Source organism: Cygnus atratus, chromosome 6 (assembly GCF_013377495.2).
Source record: "Cygnus atratus isolate AKBS03 ecotype Queensland, Australia chromosome 6, CAtr_DNAZoo_HiC_assembly, whole genome shotgun sequence".
Lineage (NCBI taxonomy): Eukaryota > Metazoa > Chordata > Aves > Anseriformes > Anatidae > Cygnus > Cygnus atratus.
In genome coordinates, this window is record NC_066367.1 from 17,926 (window position 1) to 43,862 (window position 25,937).

Genomic DNA, 25,937 nt, shown 5'->3' on the forward strand with positions numbered 1-25,937 from the left:
AGACTGGAATTGCTCAAAAATTTGTTCTGGAACTTGCCCAAATAAATTCGGTGGCCCTGAGGTAAAACTGTCCATCTCTATCGTTGCTTCCGCCCCATGTCAGGGTCTTTCCAAGGCGAGTGTATCTTTGCTCTCAGGGTCTGAGAGCACCCCATTAATAACACTCTTATTCTGCTGGAAGTCAATCTTGGTTATGCACAAGAACAACCAAGTTCCTGTCTCGTCACAGAGCTTAGCCACAGCACCTCTGCTCCGCTCTACACTCCGTACTGCTGTTCCTCTTAGAGTCAGCATGCCAGGTTCCCCCGGTGTGATCAACATCTAAGGTTGGAGGCCTTGGGATCTTTTATGTAGCACAGCTACACTCCACCCTGGAAGCTTCTTCAGTGCTGTACTTTAAAATGGGAATATCAGTTTCATTTTCAGGTCACCTGAGGCAATTATTCCCCACGGTGGGGACTAGGAATGCTAAGTAGAGGAGAAAATGAGTGTTGTGGGCCTCAAGAGTACACAAAGAACGTAAGGAGGGCTCCTGAGAGGATGGGGAAACAAAGGGAAAGCTGCTTACCTCTGAGAAGTCGTCCTCAATCTTCGTGCCATGGACATTTGTCTCGCATGCTCGGCGCATGAGTTAGGAGTCCCCATACATTTGAAGGCTTCTTACCTCTGAGAAGTCCCCCTGGGCTTTCTTCCACCAGACAATGGCTTTCCTGGGGCCTCGCCGCCCCACACGGAGAGATCCCTGCCCAAGCAGCTAATGGCCTGCAATGCCACGCATGTGCAACCATTCACAGGAAGATGCGTGCACGGCTTTACAGACTGAATGGCAAATGGCAAGCGTTTCCTCAGGGCAGGCTTTCCATCATCATCTCCCTCCGTAGGAAAGGGAAAAGTCGCTCTTGTCGGCTGCTCCCCCTCTCTTAACATTCCTAACATCCCCCCTCCTCCCCGATCCCACCTCCCCCTGCTGATTTTGGTCCTCTTGGGTCGCTGCCTGCCTCCACCTTCCAGAGCAGCTCCTTCTCATCGAGTGCTCCTTCTGCGTCCTGTCCCCAGCTGCTCCCATCCCACGGTGCTCTCGACAGCAACATAAGCTGTCGCTCGGATCTCCTTCCCGCTCGGTACCCACTCTTCAGCTATCCCTACCGTGGGAATGGCAGACAACCCTGCAGGTCGTCTGTATCCAACGGGCTGAAGGATCCATTTAGCCGGAAAGTTTTGACAGGAGATTACAGAGAAAGAGTCAAACCTCTGCGTAACACATCCCCCTTTCCAGAGAGATGCAAAGATGTCACAGGCAACCTCCCTGTAACTTTTTCAAATTCGGCAACGGTTTGCAGTGAGTATTATGAAAAATAACATTAGAAAGAGAAGACCGGTAGTCCTGACAAGTTCCCAAAGTCAGGAGAACTTGCCCAATCAACCCCAAACCGTTCGCTAGAGTAACTTGTTAGTCCATTTCCTTTTGAAAGCTAAACAAGGAGGCGCACGTTCTACTCTTTCCCATCTGTGTTCTCGTTCCAGCTTAACCTGGCAGGTGGCCAGAGCGAATGGCTGAGTGTTGCTTTTCTCCCCACCGTGGGAGACTCGGGAAGAAAAAAAAGTCAAAGCTCATGGGTTCGGATAACGACAGTTCAATAGGACAAAGAAGGCAGGGAAATCGTAACGATGATGAGGGAAGGTTGCAAAGCAAGCAATGCGCGATGCTATTGCTCACCACCTGCTGTCTGACGCCCAGCCCTCCCCGAGCAGCGGTCCCCCCTCCGCCCCGCGCCATCCCATTCCCCACCGTTCCACGGGACAGGGGACAGGTTAAGAAAGGGGCCGGGCAGCAGAACACACCGCAGCTCCCACTCTATGTGCCGCCGGGACGATTTCGCGGTTTCAGGCGCTTCTCGCTCGCTCTCTCCCCCGGCTTCCTCCTCAGTAAGGATCCGGAGGCTGAGCTGTCACCCCCCCCAGGAGAACACACAGGGGTGTGACACGTCTTAGGCGGGCCAAAGCGACAGCGACAACGGGGTGGCTGTTCAACGACCGAGGCGGCCGCCCGGCAGCGCAGGACTACAGTTCCCAGCATGCCTCGGGACGGAGCAGCCCACCTGACCCCGCGGGGACTCCGGAACGCCCCCACACCGTGCCGTTCCCCGCCTTTAGTCTCCGTGCCATCCCTCCTTCTCCCGTCCCTTTTCGCCCGGGCTTGCCACCGCCAGACCCCACGGCCCCGCGGAGCACGGGTCCGGCACGGCGCGGCGCAGCTCCCCCCCGCACAAGGGCCATTTCCCCAGGAACCGCCGACCGCGCGGCGCCCCTGATTCGCCGAAGAACTCTACAACTCAAAAGCAAATGAGTTATAAAGTAGGTATGTAGTTTATTTCGGCGCCGGGCGCATGCGGGGTAGCTCCCAAATGTATACGCAACAATTTGCTCACTCGCGTTCTCTTTTATCCCCTAAAATATTACATATGCATTAAGTTTTGCAGCACATCTATGCATATTCATTTCCTAGCTCCGCCTAGCCCCGCTTCGTATGCTAATTATCTTATCAGTCCTTCTGCGCTTGCGTAGTGCTCTCTGGTGGTCGTTGGGATGAAGTAAGATGTCTTCATCAGAGTTGAACTTTTCACGTCGTTTCCTTGTGCATGCTCTCTGAGCCCTTGGTCACAGTCCAAACCATAAGTTTGGTTTGATCCAGTTTCTCGGGGTCTGAAGTGCTCCTGTTACCTCGAGGCCTTGCAAGTTTGGCATTCTTTACCTTGTCCTTTTACAAACAGTCCTCTTTATCTCTGAGCCCTTGGTCACAGTCCAAACCATAAGTTTGGTTTGATCCAGTTTCTCGGGGTCCCAGGGTCTCCTGTTATCTCGAGGCCTAAGCGCAGCACAACCACAGTACATTGCAAACGTAGCACATATTATGCAATGAGTGTTGCCTACATATTCATTCTTAATCAATCGCCCTCTAATTTCTAACCCCATGTCTCAGTATCACTGAATTCTAGTATTTTTTCCTCAGTCACACAGGATAGGGAAGACCATCATCAGGACAGGTCACTGCAGCTAGCTTAGTTGTTTTAGAGGTTTATTAGACAACCTAATATACTTTAGCAAAGCTACTTACTAGCATGAAAAACAGGGCATGTAAATCACCTACATTTAGGTCCTCCCTCTTGTCGGAGACATTCAGAACGATGGTTTTCAAACGATTTTCCGTGATTTCATCCTGTCTTCTAGGCTTACTCTGCTTACACCATGCTTGAGGAGAAGGAAGGGATAGGGAAAAGAGAGAGGTAAGGTAAAACTAGGTAATTTTTGTAATCTTTTGTTCCTTAGTAGTATCAATTGGAATAAATTATCATCTCTTCAACGGGTATTTATTGCACTGAGAATTTTTTAAGAACTTTATGTAGTACATCAAGTTTATTCTGAGTAAATCACACTTTTCCCTATGCTCATCCATTCAGGCATTCACAAACTCCTATGGTATTGGACCAAGACAGTAAAAAAACTCAACAGCACTGAAGCATTAAGCACATATCCAGGATAATATTACTTAATGTAAGTTTTCTATTGTGACAGGTATTTCATTATTTCATGTAGTGTTAAATACTAGCAAAAAGAAAGGTGGCAGCAAAAAACCTTGTGTTCCATTTCTATGAGTATCAAAACTCCAAAAGTAACCAAGCTATCAATTTGTTTCACTGATCATGAAAACATTTTGTAAATGTATAAGAAAAAAAATCTCATGGAGCTTAAATACAATATTCCTTGAAAATTTCAAGTCTAAGTTCAGCTCTAGTTCATATGCTAGTAACACGTTTGGTATGAGTAAAAGTAAATAAACAGGTGCTCTGAGAAATAACAGGTTTATTGTGCTGAGAAGTGTGTCAGTTTGGAATAGAAAGTCCCAACAACCTGCATCTTAACGATAAAGATCATGTATCTCAGATTTTGAAAACACTAATTGTATGCAAAAACTTTTTCATAGCACCGTATCTCAGATTTCCAGTTGAACACAGTTTTGTTTCCAAGAATTTGCTTTCAGGTGCCAGGTAGTTGAAACCTCCTCAACAATATGATGATTACACTTTTTTTGGTGTTAACTGATGCTTTGTATTTTGCATTATTCTTTAGAGGAAAGTATCACAGTTTATGAGCAAAACTACAACGAACCTTTCAGTAAACTTATTCAGGGACTAGTTTCAAGTATTTATGGTTACTTTAAAAATGAATAGAAGTCACAGTGCCTCTTAATTGCTTTTGATTTTTTTTTTTTTATGCAGCAGTTCTAACAGTAAGAATTTTGAGCTTTTTAACTTATAATACTGCATCTCACTTTCTTCTTAAAAGTTACATTACTACATGAACTGGAACAGTATTTAGAAAAAAGTAATTCTAGTTTTTCCACAGAAAGAAAGATAGCAGCAAAGTAACTCAATTGGAATATTTGGTTGTTTAAATCAGTCTTAAGTTCATTATTAGTATTCAAGTTTATTTTTATAGAGGGATTGCAGGGTACCGTTCTTTCAAATGAGCTTGTAAACACTAGCACTTCAGCTGTATGAAATTTTCTGCATTTTTTTTTAAGTGTAATAATATTCATTCAGACGTCTGTAATTGAAATATATACAACTTCATTCATATTTTCACTTGTTTGACTTGGGGTTTATGTACACTGTTACTTAAAAATTACTTGTAGATTCTGTATTTTATTTTAAAAGTTAAAATTCTTAGTGGTTAGGAATTAAGAACCTTATGGGGTTCATGTAAGACTAATGTCTTCTCTAAAGAGTGCACAAGTTATTAATATTTTTATGACTAACTAGAATAACTTACCCATTTAAATAACTATTTTCTTAACTAGTAGCTGACATAAATATGAAATTTATTTCTTGCAGTAACAATAAGCTGTTAGTATAATTGAACTGTGGTGAAAATAGAAGTACAGAAACAAATGGAGGCAGATAAGGTAAGTTTATTGAAAGGTTCTTAATTTTAGTTTTACCTATTATGTTTTGAATTATGAGAGCTCTCTTCACAGCATAGTGAGTAGAATTGATTTTTTTTTTTATTAATACTTCAGTGTGGTCATTTAGAAATTCATGCATCTCAGGCTTGACTTCTGGTCATTTTGCCTTGAAGGCTTTGCAGGGAAGCTGCTGGCAAAGCAGAAGTATTCTCAAGGCTGGTTGCAGATAAGCCCAGCTGTGTAAGATTCAAGTACTTAACAGTGGAATGTTGTATAAGTTAAAAACTCAAAATGTATCCATTCTGTATCTATACACTTTCACTTCTGTCAGAACTAGTCAGTAATAGGTACTTTGGGACAGAACTTTTTCCTAAAATGTAGTGAGGATATATCTTTTTTTTTAAGACATCAATAAATGCAGATGCAAAAGCACAAATTTGTACTAAAACTGTAGACAAATGCAAGAGTATGAGTCATTTTCAAGTAGCTTCTTTGGGCAACATGCAATATTAAAATTGCAGGAAAGACTTGATGGACTGCTAAACTGGCAAGTATTGACAGCATGTCAAGTGAGAAAAATGTCTTCTGGGAGGTGTGAGAAATTTTTTTTTTTCGTATCATCAGCTAATTTCTGCAGTAGAGGATTCCTCCTTACTATCATATCATTTGGGTGATAATGAAAAGACAAGTAGATTGTTGAAGGAAGGCTGTAGACAAAAAACAAAGCCTTGCATTCAGAAAGGCAATTGATCTGCAGTAATGTGAGCTAAAAAAAATGCATTATAGACAACAAATAAGAGGGCTCCTGCTGCATTTTTAAAGAAATATTTGGAAGGAGGGAGATAAGAGGTCAGTCATTCTCTATATACAGTTTTCCTTGTGGTCAGAGAAAGTGAGGTGTACTGCACTTCGTGATGCCCAGATGGGATTAAGTTAATGAAATATGGCCACTTCAACTGCATTTTCAGGTATACCTCGTCTAATCGTATTTTAACCATACAAAGTAAAGCAGCAAGTAGAAATCACATTTTCCTTATTTGAAGCACAGGAGAGGTATGATTGTTTGGTGTCTGCTTAGAATTCCCAGTCTGTTTCATGTTGATTTGTAGTAATGCATCCAAGTTCAATCCCAGCTGTTGCTGAGGGCAGTGCCAAGAGCTCTGATCTACTATTTTGAATAGGAGGCGGTAACAGGGACAGTAGTGAGCTCTGTGTTTGTTCTTTTATCTAGAAAGAAGAAAAGAAACAAAAAAGGACTGCCCGTAAATCTGCATAACCTTGTATCTGACCATTAAAAACACATGAAATCATAGAGCCATGTTCTTGCATGTTACAATACTGAAAGCAACAGGAAAAGAGGTTTACCTTTCCTTACTCTAGAGAAAGTTGAATTAGTCTTCAGCAACTGATCACATTAGCTATGCAGTTCTTCTGCTTTAAATCAATAATATTAACCAATTTTCTTATTAGTTAGGCCAACTTATAATAAAATAAAAACTGTTTGAGGCAAATAGGCTGTTACCTGCTGCTTTTTGCTTTCAGCTGATCTAATTATTCCGTAATCCAACTCTAGAATTTTGTGACTTTAGATTATAGCTGTGTCATTTAATAAAAAAAAATTAGTAAACTCACCTGCTTGAAGAACGTATGCGAAAGCAAACTGCTTGCTGATGGCCTGGAACACAAAATGAATGATACAATTACATTTTGAAAAGTTAAATACTGCTTTTGGAAAAGGGGCTAGGTTGACAAATCAGTTTCAGCTGTGTGGTTATTTGTCCATAGAACAAATGTGAAGCATGAGAAAGGCAGCACAGAACTCTTAAACTCTGTGCCTCAGTTTATAGCAAGGACACTACTAAACAGATCAGTTTACTTTTAGTTTTCTTTTCATTTTTCTGCTTAACAAAGAATTTAACGTCTCATTCAGAAAAGACATCGTACTGAAAACATATACTTCAGTTTGTTGTTTTTTCTTGGACAGAGTGCAGGTTTAAAAATTAAACTTGTTGAACCACCATACAAAGTACACTCATTGTAAGAGATTCAGGCCTGGGGGATGTCAAGCCTGTAAAAGCACAGTTCCGTTACCAGGCATAATAGTTCTTAAACTACAAGACCAATGTTAAGTGTAGTGTTTTGTAGAGTAATTCTGGTCTGAAATTCCGATTTTAAGAGCATTCAACTAATTATTGTATCCTAAACTGTGAGCTATACTTAGTCTAAGACTGAAGTGACAGAAAATTAATTTTTATGAGAACATTACCTTTTCTCGGGGTCCTGTTGCAAACAAAGTTCTACCAAGTTGTGGAAAGCAGGGGAAAACGTTTTGGAAAAGGGAATTTTTAGTCTTTCACTGGTCATTGTGCGTGTCATACTCTCACCAATTCCAGAATCAACACCTGATCGGGAATTCTTCATCCTGGATTCCCCATGGGGGAAGGTATTTATATCCCAAGGACAATATGCAGGACCTTTCAGTTTTTGCAGCAGCATCTAGTAGAAAGGAACATCATTTAGAAGATTCCAGCACCTATCTAGACCTACACAGGCTATACTATGAAACTTCATAAATTCAAGGATTATTTGATCTAGCAAGAAGCATGCATGTTCGAAATAACTAAAAGCAGACATCATTTCATCAGTAATAGTACTGATTTCTCTCAATAAAATAATCTGAGTTTTCTGAAGTAGAGATTAGTTCAGCATCATACCTGAGTGCGAGGCATATCTTGAAATGGAACATGTCCATTGGCTAATTCACATGCTGTGATTCCCACACTGTAAATATCAGACTTCATGTTATACCCAGACAAATCCTGTAAGACAAATAAAACTACTGCATCACTAAAGCTATTGATCAGTACAAACAAAAATACATCTACATATTACAAGATTTTAATATCCTGTAGTCTACATAGGATTGAGGCAATCAACAAATTGTGAAACCTCAGGCTTTTTTCAAAAATCTGAAGAGAATTTTTAGGCTCTGCACTAGTTTTTAGGAAGAAAGTCGGGTGAAGAGATTCAGTTGTACAGCACCACCTTACTAATGGCTTTAAAACCTGTTCTCTTTAGGAAAGCTACAAATTCAGCACATCTGTTTTGTTCTGTTTTGAAGTTGCAGTTCAACAGCTTCTATTGCACTTCAACAAGCAGACTTAAGCTAGAAGTTGAGTACTTCCAGTAACTTTGAAATAGGAAGAATGAAGTGTAATTTATACTGACCTGTCTCAGTAGTTCAGGACTCAGCCAAGGAAGTACAGACGTACTAAACTGGGGGAAATCATATACCACCTTTGACTTTTGTCCATTGTTAACTAAACTGTATAAATTGTTTAAACCAGAGAGAGAAACCAGTCCATCCCCTGAAATCAGAATGTGGCTAGCTTTAATATTCCTGTAACACAAAGTTGTAAATTTTAGTTACACATTACTCAAAGCACCACTAAAGTAGAAAGGCTTTCCTATTTCATTAACTTACATTGAGATGTTTACATTCGGTTCTATTTATCAGATTAATTTCATGAAAGGTCTTCACTCAGTACGTCTTTTTTAATACACCCCAAAAGAGAGAAGAGGCTGGCAAGAAAAACCGATTGCCAGAAATTGGAGAAGGGCCTTCCTTTCTGGCAAAGGGTGTAAAGTAAGGAAGTTAATTCTACAACTCTCATTCTCTTCAGCTTCAAAAACATAAAGCCAGATAAATGTACACAATGATTGAAATAAGAGGACATGTTACAGAAATACAATCCCTGTACCAGCTGTCTTTAAACAATTTGTGGATATCTGTTCTTGTTAAGCTTCTGCAAACTTGGTTCTGCTATGTTATTAAAAAAAAAATGCTCCTGCACTATGTGTGACATAAGAAGGAATACAGAAAAAGGAAAGGAGACAACACGTGAGATGAAAATGGGTTTTGAAGTGAAACTAAATTCTTAATAAACTAGATGCTGTAATGTGATTCTTACCTATGGCACTGACATTCTCCTACCTGTGAATGTAGCCATTCTGGTGCATGTAATTTAATCCTCTGATTGCACCAAACAAAATGTTCCCTATCAAAGCTTCACTCATTCCTTCAGGAAAGTAAGTCTTCAGCAGGTGTCTAGCAGAACCTAGAACAGGGAGAAAAAACACTAACAACTATCTAAGTCTAACAAGCCTTGTTAAACTATTTGTCTATGCTTGCTTCCTTGTATGCATTCACAAGAGTGGTATTCTTGTTTTTATACTGCCTATGATACATCAAGAAAACTTACATGGATGCAGCTGATGCATCCATCAAAGATCACAGTCAAGTCACGCTGGGTAACTGAAAGTCTATGCCAAACCTGCACTGAAACCAAACAAGTTTTCTGTTGGCAAAATTAAAAATTCTGTAAAGTCAAATGCATCTCCCAGTTATCATTCCACATATTGTGGCTGTTAGGATTAACTGCAATTTAAATTCAAATGCCAATCTTTGCTGGGGAGGAAGATGATATACTGAAGGCTTCTCTAAACAAATGGTTTAGGAAGGTGTGCTCCACTCCCTTCTTCTGTACAAGACAGGAGATGCTTAAAAAACACTCATGAACTGTGTGGCATAAACTGTATCAGACCTTTTTTTGTTACTATTCCTAAACTGCAGTTAACAGTCCTTACCATAGGCCATGAATGGAGAAATGACCCAAAGCCAACTACCAGCTGTAAACACAGTCCAAAACGTCATTACGTTGGGATGCTGGAAAAAGTGGGATAAAACCACCTCATTCTATGGAATTAAATGAAAATGGATATGTTAACCACAAGACATCTGTCTTACTAAGAGCATTAATTATGTCAGTAAGCAGTAGAAAGAACTGTTCCCTGTGGGCATTTATACTGAGTTGCAGGTGATGTGCGTAGCCTGCAATAGAAATCCAAATAGCTTGTGTATGACTGTGTTTGTATGAAGTCAAGTCTAGTTTATTCATGGTCTGAAGTTTTGCTGTTAAATGTGGAGTACAAAACGCCTTTCAAAAGAAAAGTTGTACAATTATGAGTATTTCTAAAACATTTGCCAATGGTTTCTTCAGAAAGCAACTCTCAAATTTATACATGCCTCGCGTTGTGCCTTTGAAGTGAAAACTTGACCTAAATGACCCAGTAAAAACACGAAGGCTACCTCTGTTTAGTAAACTCCTATGTGTTCATCAGTATCTTCACCAAACTGGCACTGAAGTGCTGTTGCTTTACCTGTAAGGCTTTCAAATGCTCTTCAGAGCAACTTTCTAGGTCTGTGATCCTTACAGCAACTTGCATGCCTGTAGGTGTATGCCGTGCAAGGTAGACTGAAGTTAAGTTGTTGAATCTCCTTCCTGAAACCAGAAGTGGATACCTTAACAATGGAAAATGTAATAATCTACCACATAATTTTCTTCGTATTTAGAGATCACTTTGCAGTTACACTTTACATGACTTTTAGCATCCACATTAGAATATAGAATAAACACACATGCACAGTGGGATTCAGTGCAGACATCCTTAGGACAATCAACTCAAGTAGCCAAATGGTAATAGATGATGTTAATGCTGTATTTATTGTTCACATACCATATATTAAAAAAAACACTAATGTCCAAATGCACAAACATCAAAAGAAAATTTCAGATAACTGTTGATTTCTTATATTTTAAAACAAGTGATAACTGAAACATGAGAGCTGTTCTGTACTTCTCTCAACTAAGTAGATACAAGATTAGTTCTAGTAAGCTGATAATATCATTTTCCAAACTTAATAAATATTTATTGCAGTTAGCAATAACCTAGCGAGAGAATGCATCTGCAAGAACAAGAAATATTTTAAGGTATGGTTATATTACCTATTTCCACCTGGAGTTCATAGTGAGAGACATTGGAAGAACAAAATATCATTTCATTCTCTCCTGTAGATGGGGGAATCCAGGCTAGTTCAGAATCAGCCTAACAGTGAGGAAAAACACAGTTCTCAGAATTACTGTGTACATTTATTTGTTTAAAGTAAATGCAGAAATAGCATTAATCAGAATGTTAAGATCAAATACTCAAGTCAGAATATTCAGGACAGTGCTTTTACCACTATGCTGAGACTTCGATAAATAAGCTCCTGCGTTTTTTTTTTTTTTTTTAAACTACTACAAGATTAAGAGTAATACTTAGTCACCTATAGTTCTCTTCTGAAGTGGAAGACCCGAAGTACTGTGGTTATTTTTTTTAAGATGTGCCCCCTAATGAGATAATTTTTCACATGTACAGCTTCATATTTAACTTTGCCAGTTATTTTTTTTTCTTTCTTCTTACCAGGCATTCATGGATGCTGCTCTGAGATTGCTTTTCTGGTCTGAGTGACTCAACTGGTGTACGTAGAATACAGGAACAGTCCTCGAGAACAGAAACAAGTGAGTGTTAGTGGACTTGCTGCAATTTATTAAACATGGCAAGGGGAAAGCATCGGAAGTAATCCCTATAAGTTCAGAAAGTTTTCCACTACAAGCAGTTAAGAAACAACACAGAGCATATGACAGACCCAGAACTAAACAGTCTCCTTTCCCGAAAGTTGATACAACAGCACTGTGGAAATCCCCTCAGGTATGACATTTCACCAGAACTTTCTCACTTTCAGATATGACTGGGTAACAAGGTACAACGGTCAAAGATTCTTAAATACAAACTTACCAAACAAGACATGGAACTGCTTTAGATGAGGGGAAAAGTCATATACACCCATTTATCCTAGAAAAATTAAAGTAGCAACAACATAAGATTGTCCATGAACATGTGACGAACATCAGTCTCTCTGTAAATCAGAGCTGAGGCATTCCTCTGTTATCTCACACACACAAACTTCTGCAGGTTTGGGAAGGCCTGCTTGTATCAAACCTTTAAGCAGCGTGCAACGTACGTTTCAACTAAAGTTTTCCTTTTTAATTCATGGGTTAAGAAATCCTGTTACCATTTCTGAACAAGCAATGTAATTACAAGTTAACTGCATAAGTGCAGAGAATAAAAAAGAAATAGATTCATGAACCACTAGCAGTTCATAAGAAAGAAAAAAAATGTCTGTTTTAAAGGAGCACTAGCTGTACTAGTCATATTTCAGCTCAGCTGCGTGCAGATGAACTAGCTCACAAAAAGCAAGCCAAAAGCTATTACTCTTTCAATTGTGAAACATAGAGTGCAAATACTACTGTAGGGAACTTGAGTAAGAAAAGGAGGGAAAACAACTAATTTTTTCACATTACTTAGGTTACAGAATCAGCATTCAAACATCACAGATCAGAGTAGCCACTTTGCAAGTCCCCTAGCAGACTTGCTTTCTGCCTAATGTTTTGAAAGCTTACGCGGGGAGGAGAGAGAGATGACTGTCTAATAAGCATATCAGGTTTCTGAAGTGTAAAGTGAGACTAACTAATTTACTTTAGCTACCTGATAATCTACAGGTGAGTCTTCTACCATGAAGAATCCTACTTGGCAGATGACATAAAGTCCACCAAGGGAGGTAATTCCATCTTAACACGTGATTATTGCTTGAAAGTTAACTTTAAAATGGTGAACTATTACATCAGAGACTGATCATTCTGTGTATCAAGGAGATAGGCTTGATTATATCCATCATGTAAATTATGTACACTGTTTAATCAAGGCAACAGTCTGAAAAGCTAACAAGCACTGACCACCCATCCACTGCCAAATATCTAATCCTTAATATCTTTATCCTAAAAAAATTGCTTGAAGTAATTCCTTTTTAAAGATGAAAAATGGAGACAAAAAGAGATCCTTAATAGGTATTTGGCTTCTTCCAAGGATCAGGACTTGACTTACCCAGCTTCACTGAGGAAGTCTGTGGCAGGGTAGGAAAAAAATGCAAATGCCCCAAGACATTGGCCAGTACTGTAAAAGCTATAGTATCCTTCTCCTATTGGAAGAAAGAAATCTCATGCCATCATACAAGATAAATTACTCTGTTGCTTGGAACATGAATCTGCAAAAGTTAGGCTGAAGAATAAAGTCTTGATAACTAGAACATACTAAAGTGAAATTGAAGAATTTGTTCAAAGGTATGAAAGGGTATGACCAGCCATCAGATACGTCTGTGATTCACATTTTTCAAATAACATCAATAAGGTGTTTTTTCTTTTTTTCCTTCTGTAGTTTAATATTGCTTCCATTTTCATTACGATTTTGGGTCACGTCCCTACCAAAACCTTTTCTACATTTTTCTTTCCACAACACAGTCTTTCTTTGTACTGTAGATCGTGAGAGCAGCAGCCCACAGCTGAACTGACACATTCATCCTAGCTTGGCCAAAGCTTCAGATGCGGTGAACAGTGCGGGAGAAAGCAGTTTGATATATTCACAGGAAAACACAAACTGCAAACTGCGGAGACTCTGCAGCCCAAAGCCCAAGTACCTCAACCGCAGGTCGCGGTTCTGTTCCCGCGGGACCGCAGCTGGCATTCGAATGCGGGAGCGGCCGCAGCAGCTCCTTGTTACGTACCCCGAGGCAGGGTGACCCCGGGAGCCTCCCGCAGCGCCGCTCCCCACTTGCTCTGTTCATCGTGCGCCGCGCCTTCCCCGCGGCGCCCCCGCCTCCCTCCGGCCCCCCGCGGCGGCCAGGATCGGGCTGCCCCTGCCTATGCCCCTGCCAGCGCGGCAGCGGAGGCCCCCGCTCCCCCTTCCCCGGCCCGCCCGACTTCCTCCGCAGTGGGGCTGGGGGTGCGGCGCTACCGGCCCGGGGCCCCCTCACCCCCAGCACGGCCGTGAAGCCCTGCGGGAAGGAAGCACCCGTTCCTACCCGCCGCCAGCCTGAGGCCCCGCCTCGCTCCTAGCCCAAGCGGAGCGGCAGGGGGCGGTGGAGGCGGCACGGCGTACCGCGGGGCTGACCGCTTGCGGCGGCGGGTGACTCGGCCCTGCCGCGCAGCTTGCTGGGATTTGTAGTTCTGCGGCCGCAGGCGGGTGGAAGCCAGCGCCGCCCTGCCTCAGACGCTGGCTGATTACGTCGGGGCTGCCGCCTGGCGTCCCCGTCGACCTCGGATGCCGAGGGCGGGGGGGTGGAGCGTCGGAGCAGGCTCGGGGGCGGGTAAGAGGGCTTCGGCGCCGAGCTAGGGTGACACAGTCGCCCTGGTCTCTTCTCTCTGTCCCGCGTGTTAACCTCTTCAGGGCCGCCTTCTCTCCCTTGTCCCTTGGGGCCGTCCCCCGCTGAGCTGTGGTACCGCCGCGCCCTCTGGGTTCTCCCGGAGCAGCCGACATGCTGGGCATGGGGCGCTGCGGGGGGCGCGTCGCGGCTTGGCGTGCCGTGAGAGCACGGGGCTGGGCCCGCACTCGTCTGGCCTTGTGGCTCCGGGCGAGCCGTACCGTCACGTATGGTGTACGCTCCCGGGGAGGGAAGGCAAACAAAGAATTCCTCATCCTTTCCTGTGTTGCAATTGACAGAAATGTTTGTTTGTTTGTTTTCGGGTGGTAATGTAGATATGCGTTATGTTAAAGCTTTATCCGTTCAATATATATGCTTAGACTGCAGTCAGGTGCTAGATCCTTGCTAGTGATGGCTGTGACTACAGGCATGGCAGATGGTGTGACCTTCAGCATGCTCTCTAGTTTCCTGTGTTATGAAAATATGGATTCTAAATCATGTGGGCTCTGCTTGGAAGTTCATGTTTCTGCTCTTAGAAGACAAAGCTTGATGAAATTTTAATTGTGGTCCATCATACATATGGTTTTGAGGGCAAGGAGATTTTGGCTTCCATAAATTTTTTATTTATATTGTTGCATTCTGATCTTCTGAGTAAACTGTAATAATAGCTTTTTTCCTGTCAGCCACCCTAGTGACAAAGTGCTATATGGAGTTGCAACCTTTATTTATTTATTTATTTATTAAAGGAATCAATCTATAGGCTGTTGAAAACATACTTTTTTGTTCTTTCAAAGATACTGTTGACTGATTGTGAGAATGCAATGCAAATACCTACTCTACTAGGAAATAACTTTTGACGCAACGTGTTACAAGGTAGCATAGCAGGTTAGCTTTCATATACTTGTTATTTTTATATAAAGATGTATTTCCAAGTAAAAATTTGTTGACTTCTTAGGATTTTGGTCTTTGGTGCAATGATAACCACTCACTAAAGCCTGCAACTATCTGATTTTATTTAATTACTTATGCTTTGCTGCTAAGAATATTACGTAGGAAATACTGAAGTTCATCTGTTATCTTCTTCTTTTCATATATTTTCACCACTAGTCATAGTATAACTAGAATTTAATTTATTTTGTCAGCAGGAGGAAGGAAAAAAGTAGAACAGATATATGGAAAGCTGGATCTCATTAATTCCATTGTCTAAAGGAGAACCTGTTAGTCTTTTTTCCATTTTTCCAGTTCTCGTCCACAGCTAAGACTACCTGACTGGATGCGCAGACTGGGGGTGATGTGATACCTTAGATGTGAAGGTATTTGGCACTCTGTTCGTATTGGTACAGCCAGACATCATCTTGTCTGTTTGGAGGTACACTGGTTCGAAGGACTTGAAGAAACATAAAGGAAATGCACTGTAGACGACTAGTAAATAATGCTTTTCAACCAGATAAGTGTGCTTAATATTCATTTCTACTATTGTGTTTCTTGACTACATTGCCTTTGCTTTGAATCTCTATTTTCTTGCTGTTGGTATATATACATTTCAGGAAAGTTAAGTAGGTTGTTTACCTCATTCTTGTACTGAAAGTGTGCATACTTTTTTGTTTGCTTGCTTGCTTTTAATTGTGCTTTTAATATAGAAGGTAATATGAAAACAATGAATTACTAATACGTGAAATTTGACAGCTCTTTAGTGATGGTGTCCTCTGTTAGAACTGTATCAGTTTATCAGATTTCTATGATGAGTATTTGAAAATATAACTTAAGGAGTAGAGTGCTGGAAAATCACAGGCTTTTCTGTTGATAGTTTACATCTAATATAATAGAGGCCTTGCTGTGGTGAATATCGTGCAGTTGAAAGGCAATATTTTAGGAGGGATAAACGTGATTTGTTGATAGTTTTCCAAGAAGATACAAAAATAACATTTTCACAGAGATGTTTACAGAAGAGATGACAGATCCTTTTATCTAGTTGGATTGCTAGCAGTACTCTGGTGACTGGGTCTTATAGATCAGTCTGGTTTATTTTAATAAATACAGAATTATAACTGTTAAAATGCTGAGCACTAGCTGGGGTATATATTAAGAACTTTAAATCACTTGCTTGACTGAATTCAGCTGTGCAACAACCTGAAAACATTAGTGATTTTAGTGGAAAATGTTACGTTCATTTGAAGTATACTTGTATACTTTATAGACAACAAGATTCAATTTTTAAAGAACCCTCTAACAAACTTTTAATGAAATACTAGCACAGCACTTGCCTCATGAGTGTATATCACGTTTTTATACTCCCTAATCAACAAATACTGGATTCATGACAGTTCTTTTTTTCTTAAAAAAACAAAATAACTAAAAGAAGAAATAAAGTCTACCTGCAGAAATAAATGTATATGCGTAGTAATGTTTTGATTGTACATTTATGGAAAATAAGTAGTAATTAATAAAACTTGATATGGGTATTTCATGTAGGTAGCATTCATCGTTTCAGCTGAAGATAGAATTCTATTAGGGATATGTTATTTTTACATTGTGTGGTAATGGTGGTATAGACAACCTCCAAGCATGGAGGACTTGCCAAAAACCTTGCTATTAAACTGTGATATGCAGCAGCATACATGTACACATATGCATAAAGCTTATATACCTGTACTTAAGTTGTTAGTTTGTTTGTTTGTTTTTGTCCCCCCCCCCTTAATGGAAATTGCATATTATTGTAAATGACTGACAAGGAGAAAAAGTCACAGAATCACAGAATCATCTAGGTTGGAAGAGACCTCCAAGATCACCGAGTCCAACCTGTGACTTAACACTAACAAGCCCTCCACTAAACCATATCATTAAGCTCTAAATCTAAATGTCTTTTAAAGACCTCCAGGGATGGTGACTCAACCACTTCCCTGGGCAGCCCATTCCAATGCCTAACAACCCTTTCAGTAAAGAAGTACTTCCTACTACCCAACCTAAACCTCCCCTGGTGCAACTTTAGCCCATTCCCCCTCGTCCTGTCACCAGGCACGTGGGAGAATAGACCAACCCCCACCTCGCTACAGCCTCCTTTAAGGTACCTGTAGAGAGCGATAAGGTCACCCCTGAGCCTCCTCTTCTCCAGACTGAACAATGCCAGCTCCCTCAGCCGCTCCTCGTAAGACTTGTTCTCCAGACCCCTCACCAGCCTCGTCGCCCTTCTCTGGACTCTCTCGAGCACCTCCATGTCCTTCTTGTAGCGAGGGGCCCAAAACTGAACACAGTACTCGAGGTGCGGCCTCACCAGAGCTGAGTACAGGGGGACAATCACTTCCCTAGACCTGCTGGCCACACTGTTTCTGATGCAAGCCAGGATGCTGTTGGCCTTCTTGGCCACCTGAGCACACTGCTGGCTCATATTCAGCCGACTATCGACCAATACTCCCAGGTCCTTCTCTGCCAGGCTTCTTTCTAACCACTGACCTCCCAGCCTGTAGCACTGCTTGGGGTTGTTGTGCCCCAGGTGCAGGACCCAGCACTTGGTCTTGTTGGACTTCATACAGTTAAAGTGAGTCTGTCTTGGCTTAAGTCTGGATGAAAAGCCTGAGAGAACTGTTGTGGCCAGCTTCGTGACTCTCTTGATATTCGTCATTTTCCAAGATGTGTTCTCCAGCTTTCCCTCTGAACCCTTACCCCACCCCAAATTCAAAAAAATCCAGGACATGCACAGGGTTCTATTTTTATTCTGTTTTCTTAGAGTTCTTTTCATATATCAGTTTCTTGAGGTTATTACTGTGTATAGTTAAGGTTTGCTTGTGATTATTTAGTAGTATGTTATTAGGATTGTTTTTGCTTACTCTTTAAAAGGATTTTTTTTTCCTTACATGAGAGAAAAACAAACATTTAGGTTTCTATAGGGACAGTAATGGCTGAAAGCAACATTGATGTTAGGAATGCAGCAAGTCTTAATTGTGATAGAAAAAGTTCACACAGACTTGTTTTTCAGTATACATTACTTCATCTTCTATCTCCTGCTATGTACTGTTGGAGGATTTGGTCTCTGCCTCTGAGCAGCAGTCCCAGGAATGTTTTTGGCAGCAATTCAGTGTGGTCATGTTTGCTATAAGAATAGAACTGTTTCATTAACCTTGAAATGCAAAATATTTTTCTTGTTACTAGCTGACTTGACAACATTTCAATTGTAGTAATAAAAAGTTGTGTGTTTAATGACTTGATAAAATTGTTTTTGTATTATATATTAACCTAACAGTAAAATTCAGAATTCTAGAGTAATTGACTCATTCATTTGGCTTCCTTTTGGAAAATTAATTTAGAATCTTCTTCATTGTTGAAATTTTATTTGTGTTAGTTGTGGCCTGTTGTCTCGTATCCTATAATTGCACAGAGGAACAAATCTAGTTTAGTCTTTCCAAGTGATGGTGAGGATTCAATTGCTCTCAAATAGAAAACAGAGGAAATAACAGTATATTTATATTTCAGTTTGGATGATGTCAAAAAAGATGACATATTTTGAATATGTTTTGAAGTTTTTATGCATGAAGAAATGTACACATACATTTGTTTGTCTAGTATTTCCAATCGTAAAAGCAACTCATCTCAGCTTTCAGTTAATTCAAATTTGAGCTCTCTGTTGATAGAAAGTCTTCTGAATTATATTGCATAATAACAAACTTAAACAGTTATGAAAAAGTAACCATAGTACACATGGTATAGCATTTGTTTGTTTGTTTTCTTTATAGAGTGTCAAGGTTTTGGTTTAAAAAAATACAGAGGAAATATTTTGTAATGTGATTAACCAAATATAAACAAAACATTGACTTGGATTAATATCATCCACTGTCACGTGGTTATAAAATGGAAATAATTTTTAGAATACAGTTTGTGAAATGTATTGCTGTACTAGATCAAATTTCTTCTGTGACACTTAAGAAATCTTCGAAACTCGAGGCAGACTAGTTATAAATACACATATAAGTAAATGTGACAGTAAGACTATAGGAAATGTTGAAAATAGTAGCTGATAAAATGTCAGAGTAAGACTGCATACTTTCATATTATTTCTAGTTTGCTTATTTAGGAGAAGTTGTAAGTCCGCATGTGAAAATTTTCATCAGCTTGTACCTATGACTATACCTGTAGAATATGGGTGACTAATTCTGTTTTATTTTACAAAAACACTTGCACCGGTATTTGAACTGTGTCTTACACATATAGATAGTAACTTAACTATATATAGCGCAAATTGGATATGACTCAATTGTTTTTTGTTTTGCATTTACATTCCTTGCATAGATTAAAAAAAAATTAATGAAATCTTCATGCAAAAGCAGCCATTCCTTATGTTCTTACTATTACTGAAAATAATATTTTTATATTGTTTTAGAGAAATACTTGCATTTATTATAAGTATGCAAGAATAGTAACTTTCATCAAGTAGAACAGGAATTTTCAGCTTTATAAATTTTGCCATTGATTCATCATTTTGGAAAGTTAGTCTAAGCACAGACAGTAGATAAGTGATTTTTTTTGCTGTTCAGAATTTTGGCCTTATATACGTGCACTTGGAAACTTCCAAGTATTTCAGCCACTTGTGTCTCAGTAGTCTCCATCATTTCTGATGTCACTTAAATGCAGAGATAATGTCTTTGCTAATGACAGTCTTTAAATTCTCAGGTAAATCTGTTTCAAGTCATATGACTATTTAAGGTAAACAAAATCAATAAAGGCTTGAGTGTCAATTGATAAGAAATATTGTGCTCATGTTGACCATTCCTCTGATTTTTCCCTTGCCTTCCTAGAAAGCTGCAGAAGTGACAGATTAAAGAAGGATTCTGCCTTGCATTGGTTAATTGTTTTTAAAATTGGACAAGAGTATAAATTTTGTGAGGGAGAAAAAAGCAAGAAAAATCAGGTATTAGTTACAAATTTCGTCACTTTCATGTGTCTGGAATATTAATCAGGGTTGACTTGTATAGAATACTTACAGTTATTTATTAAATAAGTAATTTGATCTTTTAGTCCAGACAGGACTTTCTTAAGTTTGGAGATTACAGTCACTAATAATGAACAATAAAGTAAGCTCTGGACTCTAATAATTTTTATCAAAAGTGTGCTGCTTTGATGCTTAAGTGGCATAGTTACTACTGGTAGGTTGCACAGCCCAATGCATCTACCTTATCAGACACAGACAACTCTGGTGTTACAATGCTTCCATGAGATTTCTGTGCAAAACGAGTATAGGATTAAGTTATTTATTGTGGAATTGTAGCTTCTGTGCTGCATGAAGAGTTCTGCTTAGAAATAGAACTGATTTTGTGTGTCTTGTGGTGATTATTTTCTGGGATGCCTTCCATCTCTTTGTACTGCTTTTAATTAATACCTTTTATAACTGCACTTTATACATTAATAACACTACAAAGGTAATGTAGGTGGAAACCATACATATGGATGCTGACATATCTCATCTGTGGGGCAGGATTGCCATTGCAAACGTTTATTACCGGCCTCAGGCTCTGACTAGGCACAACTGCTATAATGCTGCATTGTCTTGTAACTGTGTGCTATCTTTCTTCCTTTAATGTGATTTGGATTTGTTTAATTGGCAGCTTTTGAATATGGTTTAGGGTAGAGGTCATAACCATAGTTCATACAGCAGCATAACAGTCTTGAGATTAAAGCTTGAATAACCAAAAGAAACAGTAATTTTGCATTTTTATTCAGTTTATTTAGTAAGGCTGCTTGCAAGCTTCTCCCTGTTAATATTATGTTACCTATCTAACTGCTTGTTAAACAGTTATGTCTCTTAAATTTTTGTTCTTCCTTCTGATCAACATTTAATACTGTATTGAAGTCCCTCAATACCATACTTGCAAAGTAAGGAATGTAATCTTGGCATGTCTGATGGAAAAAAAAAAAGAGACCCAAACCACCTTGCCTCGTGAGGTGGTTTTTCCTTATGTCAAACGTGGTTTACATCACAAACACAGTAAGAACTGCTGTGAGGCTTTTTCCTTTTAAGTACTTGTTTAACTGAGAAATAAATCTTGTTTAAGCGGAGCCACGTAGAGCTGCTTGCCCAGGACCATCTCCAGATGGCTTTTGAATATCTCCAAAGGTGGAGACTCCACAACCTATCTGGGCAACCTTTTCCAGTGCTCAGTCATCCTCATTTCTTTTCTTTCCTTTTTTTTTTTTTTTTAAAAAAAAAAAAAAGTGCTTCTTCAGTTCAGTCAGGCTGTCCTGCATTTCCTCTTGTTCAACAAAGATAAATGCAAAGTCCTGCGCCTGGGGATGAATAAACTTGTGTACCAGTACATGCTGGGGGCTAACAGTCTGGATAGCAGCTTTGCAGAAAAGGACCTGGGGATCATTGACAGAAATACACAATATAATGCAAGAGGAATGTCAATATAAAAATTGAATAAATGGTCTTACATCACTAAGAATCGAAGTCCCATAACAAATTAAGTTTCAAATAACAAGTGTATCTGAAATCTCAGTCCTACAGTTCTTAGTAAGTGTCTAATATAGATAATAATTAAAACAGGTAAATAAAATACAAAGGAAGAAGGTATTGTTCATAAGTATAAGCTGACTTTAATGGAAGAAAATTCTTTCTTGATCTCCTGCTAAACTGTACAAGCAGATGAACAGGCAGGCTCTTGGCTTTCTTTAAAAAGCTCCTGCACTGTCCATTTTGAGCTTGTCAAATGAAAGATTACTACAGATGACAAGACAAATTTGTGTTTGTGCTTGGGGAAACTCTTAAGAGCAAATTTGAAATTAATGTAAGCTTTAAAGAGAATCATGTGTTTACTGAATGTAGAAGGAGGGAAAATGAGACCTTGTTCTCTTGCATTTTTTGTTTTTCTGTCTAGGATTACTCTTACATTTTACATGGAAGATCATCAGTCTGTAATAAGATTGTAAATTTCTGATAGATCCAAATCTTAATTAGTGGACTTCTAAAGTGGAAGAGATTGAAGACAACAGTCCAGTAAAATTTCTTTATGCCAATCTAATGTTCAGAATGATGATTTTGAAATCCTGCCTTTAAAACCCATTGCTTTAAATGCACTTAGTAGCCTGAAGAAAATTTATCTTTAGTTGGAGCTGCTGTCCTTCAGTGTTGAAGGAAAGTGCCTCATTACAGTGAATGAGCCTGTAGTATACTAAATATTATATGGAAGAGGAGGAATGGTATAAACAAACAGTAATTGACGAAGTCAGTGGTGAAGGTGAGATGATGTTTGCAGATCATGTTTGCAGGGAAAAGGCATATTTTTAATGACACATTTAATATATAATGTAATGTTTAAACTAAGGATTATTATTTTTTTAATCTTTTAATTTATTTTTATTTTGGGGGTTAAATGGTAGTACAGGGTGGAAACAGTCTGAAAGAAATGAGGTCATGTTAATCGACTGGTCTCATTTGAAAGCGTGAAATCTGTTAAGCTCTGGTGTTCTTGTTTTATTTCTAGGTGATGGCTGAGCTGAGAAGCTTGTGAAGCTTATATGAAATATCCTATAGATATTTCTGCTGATGAGTAGTAAGTCAGATGAAAGAAATGAGCATGTCCTAAGAGAGCAATAGATCTGGAGTATGAATCCGTGTACAGAAGTGAGTTGATGCCAGATTTGTTAACATCTCAGTAGCTTGATGGCTGTCCCTTATTCTGTAAATCAAAGCCATCTTTCTGCCAAAGCAATAAGGGGACAGTGCACAATCTGACTACAGAATGTTATTTCTAAAGAAGTGAACTGTGAAGAAAAGACTCATGAATTTTGATCATAGGGTCTTGGAGAGCATTTCTGGTAAGTTGGAGAAATAATTCTGTTACAAGTCCTGAATGTATCTAATATTTTAAATAATACCAACCTGAAAACTGCCTTGCATTTGATATTCTTTGTATTGCTTACCTGATATTGCAAATCAACAAAAATGGTGAATCCTTTAATTAGCTTGTAAAATCAGTTTCCATTGTAAGATGTTTTTGATTCAGTGTTAATTATCAATATTGGCATTTCTTCCATTGAAAGATACTGAAGACAGTCTTCATCTTTGGTGGACATGTTCAAAAGATAATCATTGTATTGATGTGCGGTACTTTAGCAACTTAATGTTCCTTTTTTGCAATAATCTCAAGGAGACTAAGGGGAAAAAACAGGAAGAGCTAAATTTTACTGTTTAGAAGTTTGGGTACCATGTTCACATAAAGCATGATTCCATATGGATGATAATAGAATTTAGGATTTAAGTTGCCTGATTTTAAGGCAGTATTCCGTTGATATTTTCATTTACTTTATTCAAGCCTATGTTAACTACCAAACAAAACGATAAACAGAAGAAAAAGAAGTATGTGAATTTCCTTCAGGAAATCAACTGCTGCTAAAATGTAGGTCTGTGTTTTAGTTCAATAAGCAGGGAAAGATACAAATTGAAGCTCATTAAATGCACTGTATTTAAGAAGTCAGATGGAGCCATGGCTAGAACAGCTTTGCAGGAAGTTACGGAATCACTTGGGGATGAGGAATTTGCAAATACTACAATATCAATCAGTTTTCTGGTAATTTGTCCAGTACAGAATAATTTTTTCAAACCTACTGAAAGTTTATAAAAGTATTTTATAGTATGTAGAATCTATACTGCTGTAGCATATAATAAATATATGGCATATTCAATAGTAATGTACTGTTAGTGGCATTTACTCACTTTTAGATGTCTGCTCCACTGAGGACCTCCCTGAGGTAGAATTGGTGAGCATGCTAGAAGAACAGTTGCCAGATTACAAGTTACGAGTGGACTCTCTGTATCTGTATGAAAATCAAGACTGGATTCAGTCTAACTGCCATGGCCACCTTCCCAAAATCTCTTCTCCAGTTCGTGATGAGGAGACTTTCCGTTACATGAGTGAGTATACCTGGGCCTAAGAATTTCTTTTTTGGCATTGACATTTATTGAAGAGCAAAATGTAAATATAAACTGGTTAATGTTTAAGTGTAGTGTTCAAATCTGGACATTTTTGCAGAGGTGGAATGAAAAGCTGAGTACAGAGGAAGTGCTTGTAGTTCAGCTCTGCCATTCTAAGAGCTGAGCTAGCATGTCCCATGGCTGCCTAATCATTAGATTTCACTTAGAAATAAGAGTGGAAACATCTGATAGTGAAAAAGAGGAAGGAACCTAGAATTGTGCTAGATTAGTTGTGATACGAGAGGTATGGAGTATACAGCAGTTCTGTTTTCACAAACATTAATAATGCTATGGTTCTTTTGATGGTATTTGTTCTGATGTTGTGTGTCAATGTTGCTTTTGAAATGCTATTAATGGTTTCTTCTGGAGATACAAATTGTGTGAATGTCCTGTAGGTGGGTACTATGTGGATGTTGATCACTGCCTTCAGGTTCTGAAAATACTAAGTAACTTTTTGCTACCAGTAGTTGTGATTACAGCAATCCTTAAAGCTAGCAGATCATAAGAAGAAAATGAACGGCATCGTATCATGTGAAGAAACCTTCTATACCGTTTGATTTTAAACATATATAAAGGTTGCCAGAGGAACTAAACAGTAATTTGCCTGTAATTTCAAGTGTTTTCATGTGAAAAGAGGGGAACATTGTAAACAGTTTAGAGAAATGGCTACGTCTTGTTTTCTCCCTCTATTGAAAGGAACCACTTGGGAGAATTAACTTGGTATTTAGGTTCAACTTACTATTTCTCTGTAATCAATGCCTCTCTGACGTATGTGTCACCTCTGCACAGGGATTTTTTGTTGTTTGTATTTTCAGCCTCCACCCAGGGCGTATAGCAAATGATTAAGTAAAAGTAACATATTACCTTTTACACATGCAGCAATCCCTGATTTAAAGCAAGCTTGTTTTTGATTGAACTTTCATGCCTGAATTTGTTTTTAACTGTGGAAAGCATTTTGAAAACCACTTAATGATTATTGCTTGGTCTGTTTCTGATAATAATATTGTAAACAAATGATTTTATATTGAGTGACCACTTTTATAGTTCAATTGAAGTGATTATGTGTAGTCAGTGGGGTGTGTACTTATCTCTAAGCTTTAATTAGAAAGAGTTGGGTTCAAAGTCTGTCAGTGCTGATAGCAACTTTACATCAAATGTGTCTCTGGTCAGTGCCTGCAGTTCCAGTGTAATGAAGCACATTGCTCCAAGAGAAGACACTTCAGTCAGCGTGAGCTTGCATTTCCAAGCAGTGAGAGGTGGCAGGGGTTTTAAGTCATGATTATTTGGCTGTCAAAATACTACAGAAACTGGTGTCTTCCTCTTTCACCCAGCAACAAGTTCTTTGCAACTACAGGAATTTCTCCTGTGTAAATAGTGAACTGCTTGTGAGAGGTGTTTTTTTTTTTTTTTAAACAGTTTCCTTAGTTTTCTTGATATTCTTAAAAATGCACTGTAACTATCATTGTAAATTTCTGTCCAGAAGTGAATCTTTAGAATGAGTCTGTCTTAGAATTTTAGGATAACATAGATGCTTCTATATGTGAGATTAAAATTTGGCTACCCAACTTGGATGTGAAATACATCACGTTAATTTAAAAGATCACTGTTAGGTATAACTAACTCTGTCAACACTGTTTTAACTGTTGAGTCATATAAATTCAAGAGAAATATGTTTTTTTGTTTCCCCTAGAAATTGTCTAGACAAAGAGAAGGAATGTAACTGTTATCATCTGAGTCTAGTAACTTACAGGAGAATACTGGGAACGTCCTGGACAGATAGAAATACAAATTAGTATTTAGTTATAGTCACTGCTAAATAGCTTGTTAGCTGAAGTTTGTATCTTTATTAGTATTGACTGGAATTGGGAATAAATGTG

The 25,937-nt window shown here is 39.1% G+C and overlaps 2 protein-coding genes across 24 annotated transcripts in view; one reads left to right on the plus strand and one right to left on the minus strand.

Moving 5' to 3' along the window:
- Positions 1 to 2,142: 2,142 nt before the first annotated feature.
- Positions 2,143 to 25,937, plus strand: part of TRAK2 (trafficking kinesin protein 2) — a 41,736-nt gene continuing 17,941 nt past the window's right edge. For 4 of the 16 annotated variants that reach the window (XM_050711391.1, XM_050711398.1, XM_050711399.1 and 1 more), the window contains exons 1-4: positions 15,341 to 15,412; positions 19,886 to 19,998; positions 22,571 to 22,904; positions 23,809 to 24,000. In XM_050711391.1, coding sequence (XP_050567348.1) covers positions 22,868 to 22,904; positions 23,809 to 24,000 — 229 coding nt within the window. In that variant the 5' untranslated portion in view covers positions 15,341 to 15,412; positions 19,886 to 19,998; positions 22,571 to 22,867. Of the gene's footprint in view, positions 2,360 to 3,228; positions 3,285 to 3,458; positions 3,553 to 4,892; positions 4,964 to 11,269; positions 11,365 to 12,405; positions 12,465 to 13,996; positions 14,046 to 14,890; positions 14,985 to 15,340; positions 15,413 to 19,885; positions 19,999 to 22,570; positions 22,905 to 23,808; positions 24,001 to 25,937 lie in introns of those variants that run through there. The other 12 variants (XM_035537057.2, XM_050711395.1, XM_050711390.1 and 9 more) reach the window with 11 other exon arrangements.
- STRADB (STE20 related adaptor beta) lies at positions 4,961 to 13,871 on the minus strand. 8 transcript variants are annotated; one of them, XM_035537068.2, is made up of 12 exons: positions 13,761 to 13,871; positions 11,642 to 11,698; positions 11,267 to 11,347; positions 10,810 to 10,909; positions 10,184 to 10,305; positions 9,611 to 9,719; positions 8,958 to 9,081; positions 8,192 to 8,363; positions 7,678 to 7,782; positions 7,230 to 7,459; positions 6,596 to 6,638; positions 4,961 to 6,190 (listed from the first exon to the last, which is right to left on the minus strand). In XM_035537068.2, the coding sequence occupies exons 2-12, from the start codon at positions 11,651 to 11,653 to the stop codon at positions 6,038 to 6,040; spliced, it is 1,251 nt and encodes a 416-aa protein (XP_035392961.1). In that variant the 5' UTR covers positions 11,654 to 11,698; positions 13,761 to 13,871; the 3' UTR covers positions 4,961 to 6,037. The 8 variants fall into 8 exon arrangements, with proteins under 8 accessions (XP_035392961.1, XP_035392967.1, XP_035392962.1 ...); XM_035537074.2 differs by having other exon boundaries at positions 4,972 to 6,190; positions 9,611 to 9,689; XM_035537069.2 differs by lacking the exon at positions 13,761 to 13,871 and adding an exon at positions 13,464 to 13,713 and having other exon boundaries at positions 4,973 to 6,190.

Coding starts and splice junctions, on each gene's coding strand:
- STRADB (XM_035537068.2), bottom strand. Junction 8,364..8,957: donor CAGAATGGCTACATTCACAG/GTAGGAGAATGT, acceptor TTTGTGTTACAG/GAATATTAAAGCTAGCCACA. Junction 7,783..8,191: donor GTCCTGAACTACTGAGACAG/GTCAGTATAAAT, acceptor TTTGTCTTACAG/GATTTGTCTGGGTATAACAT.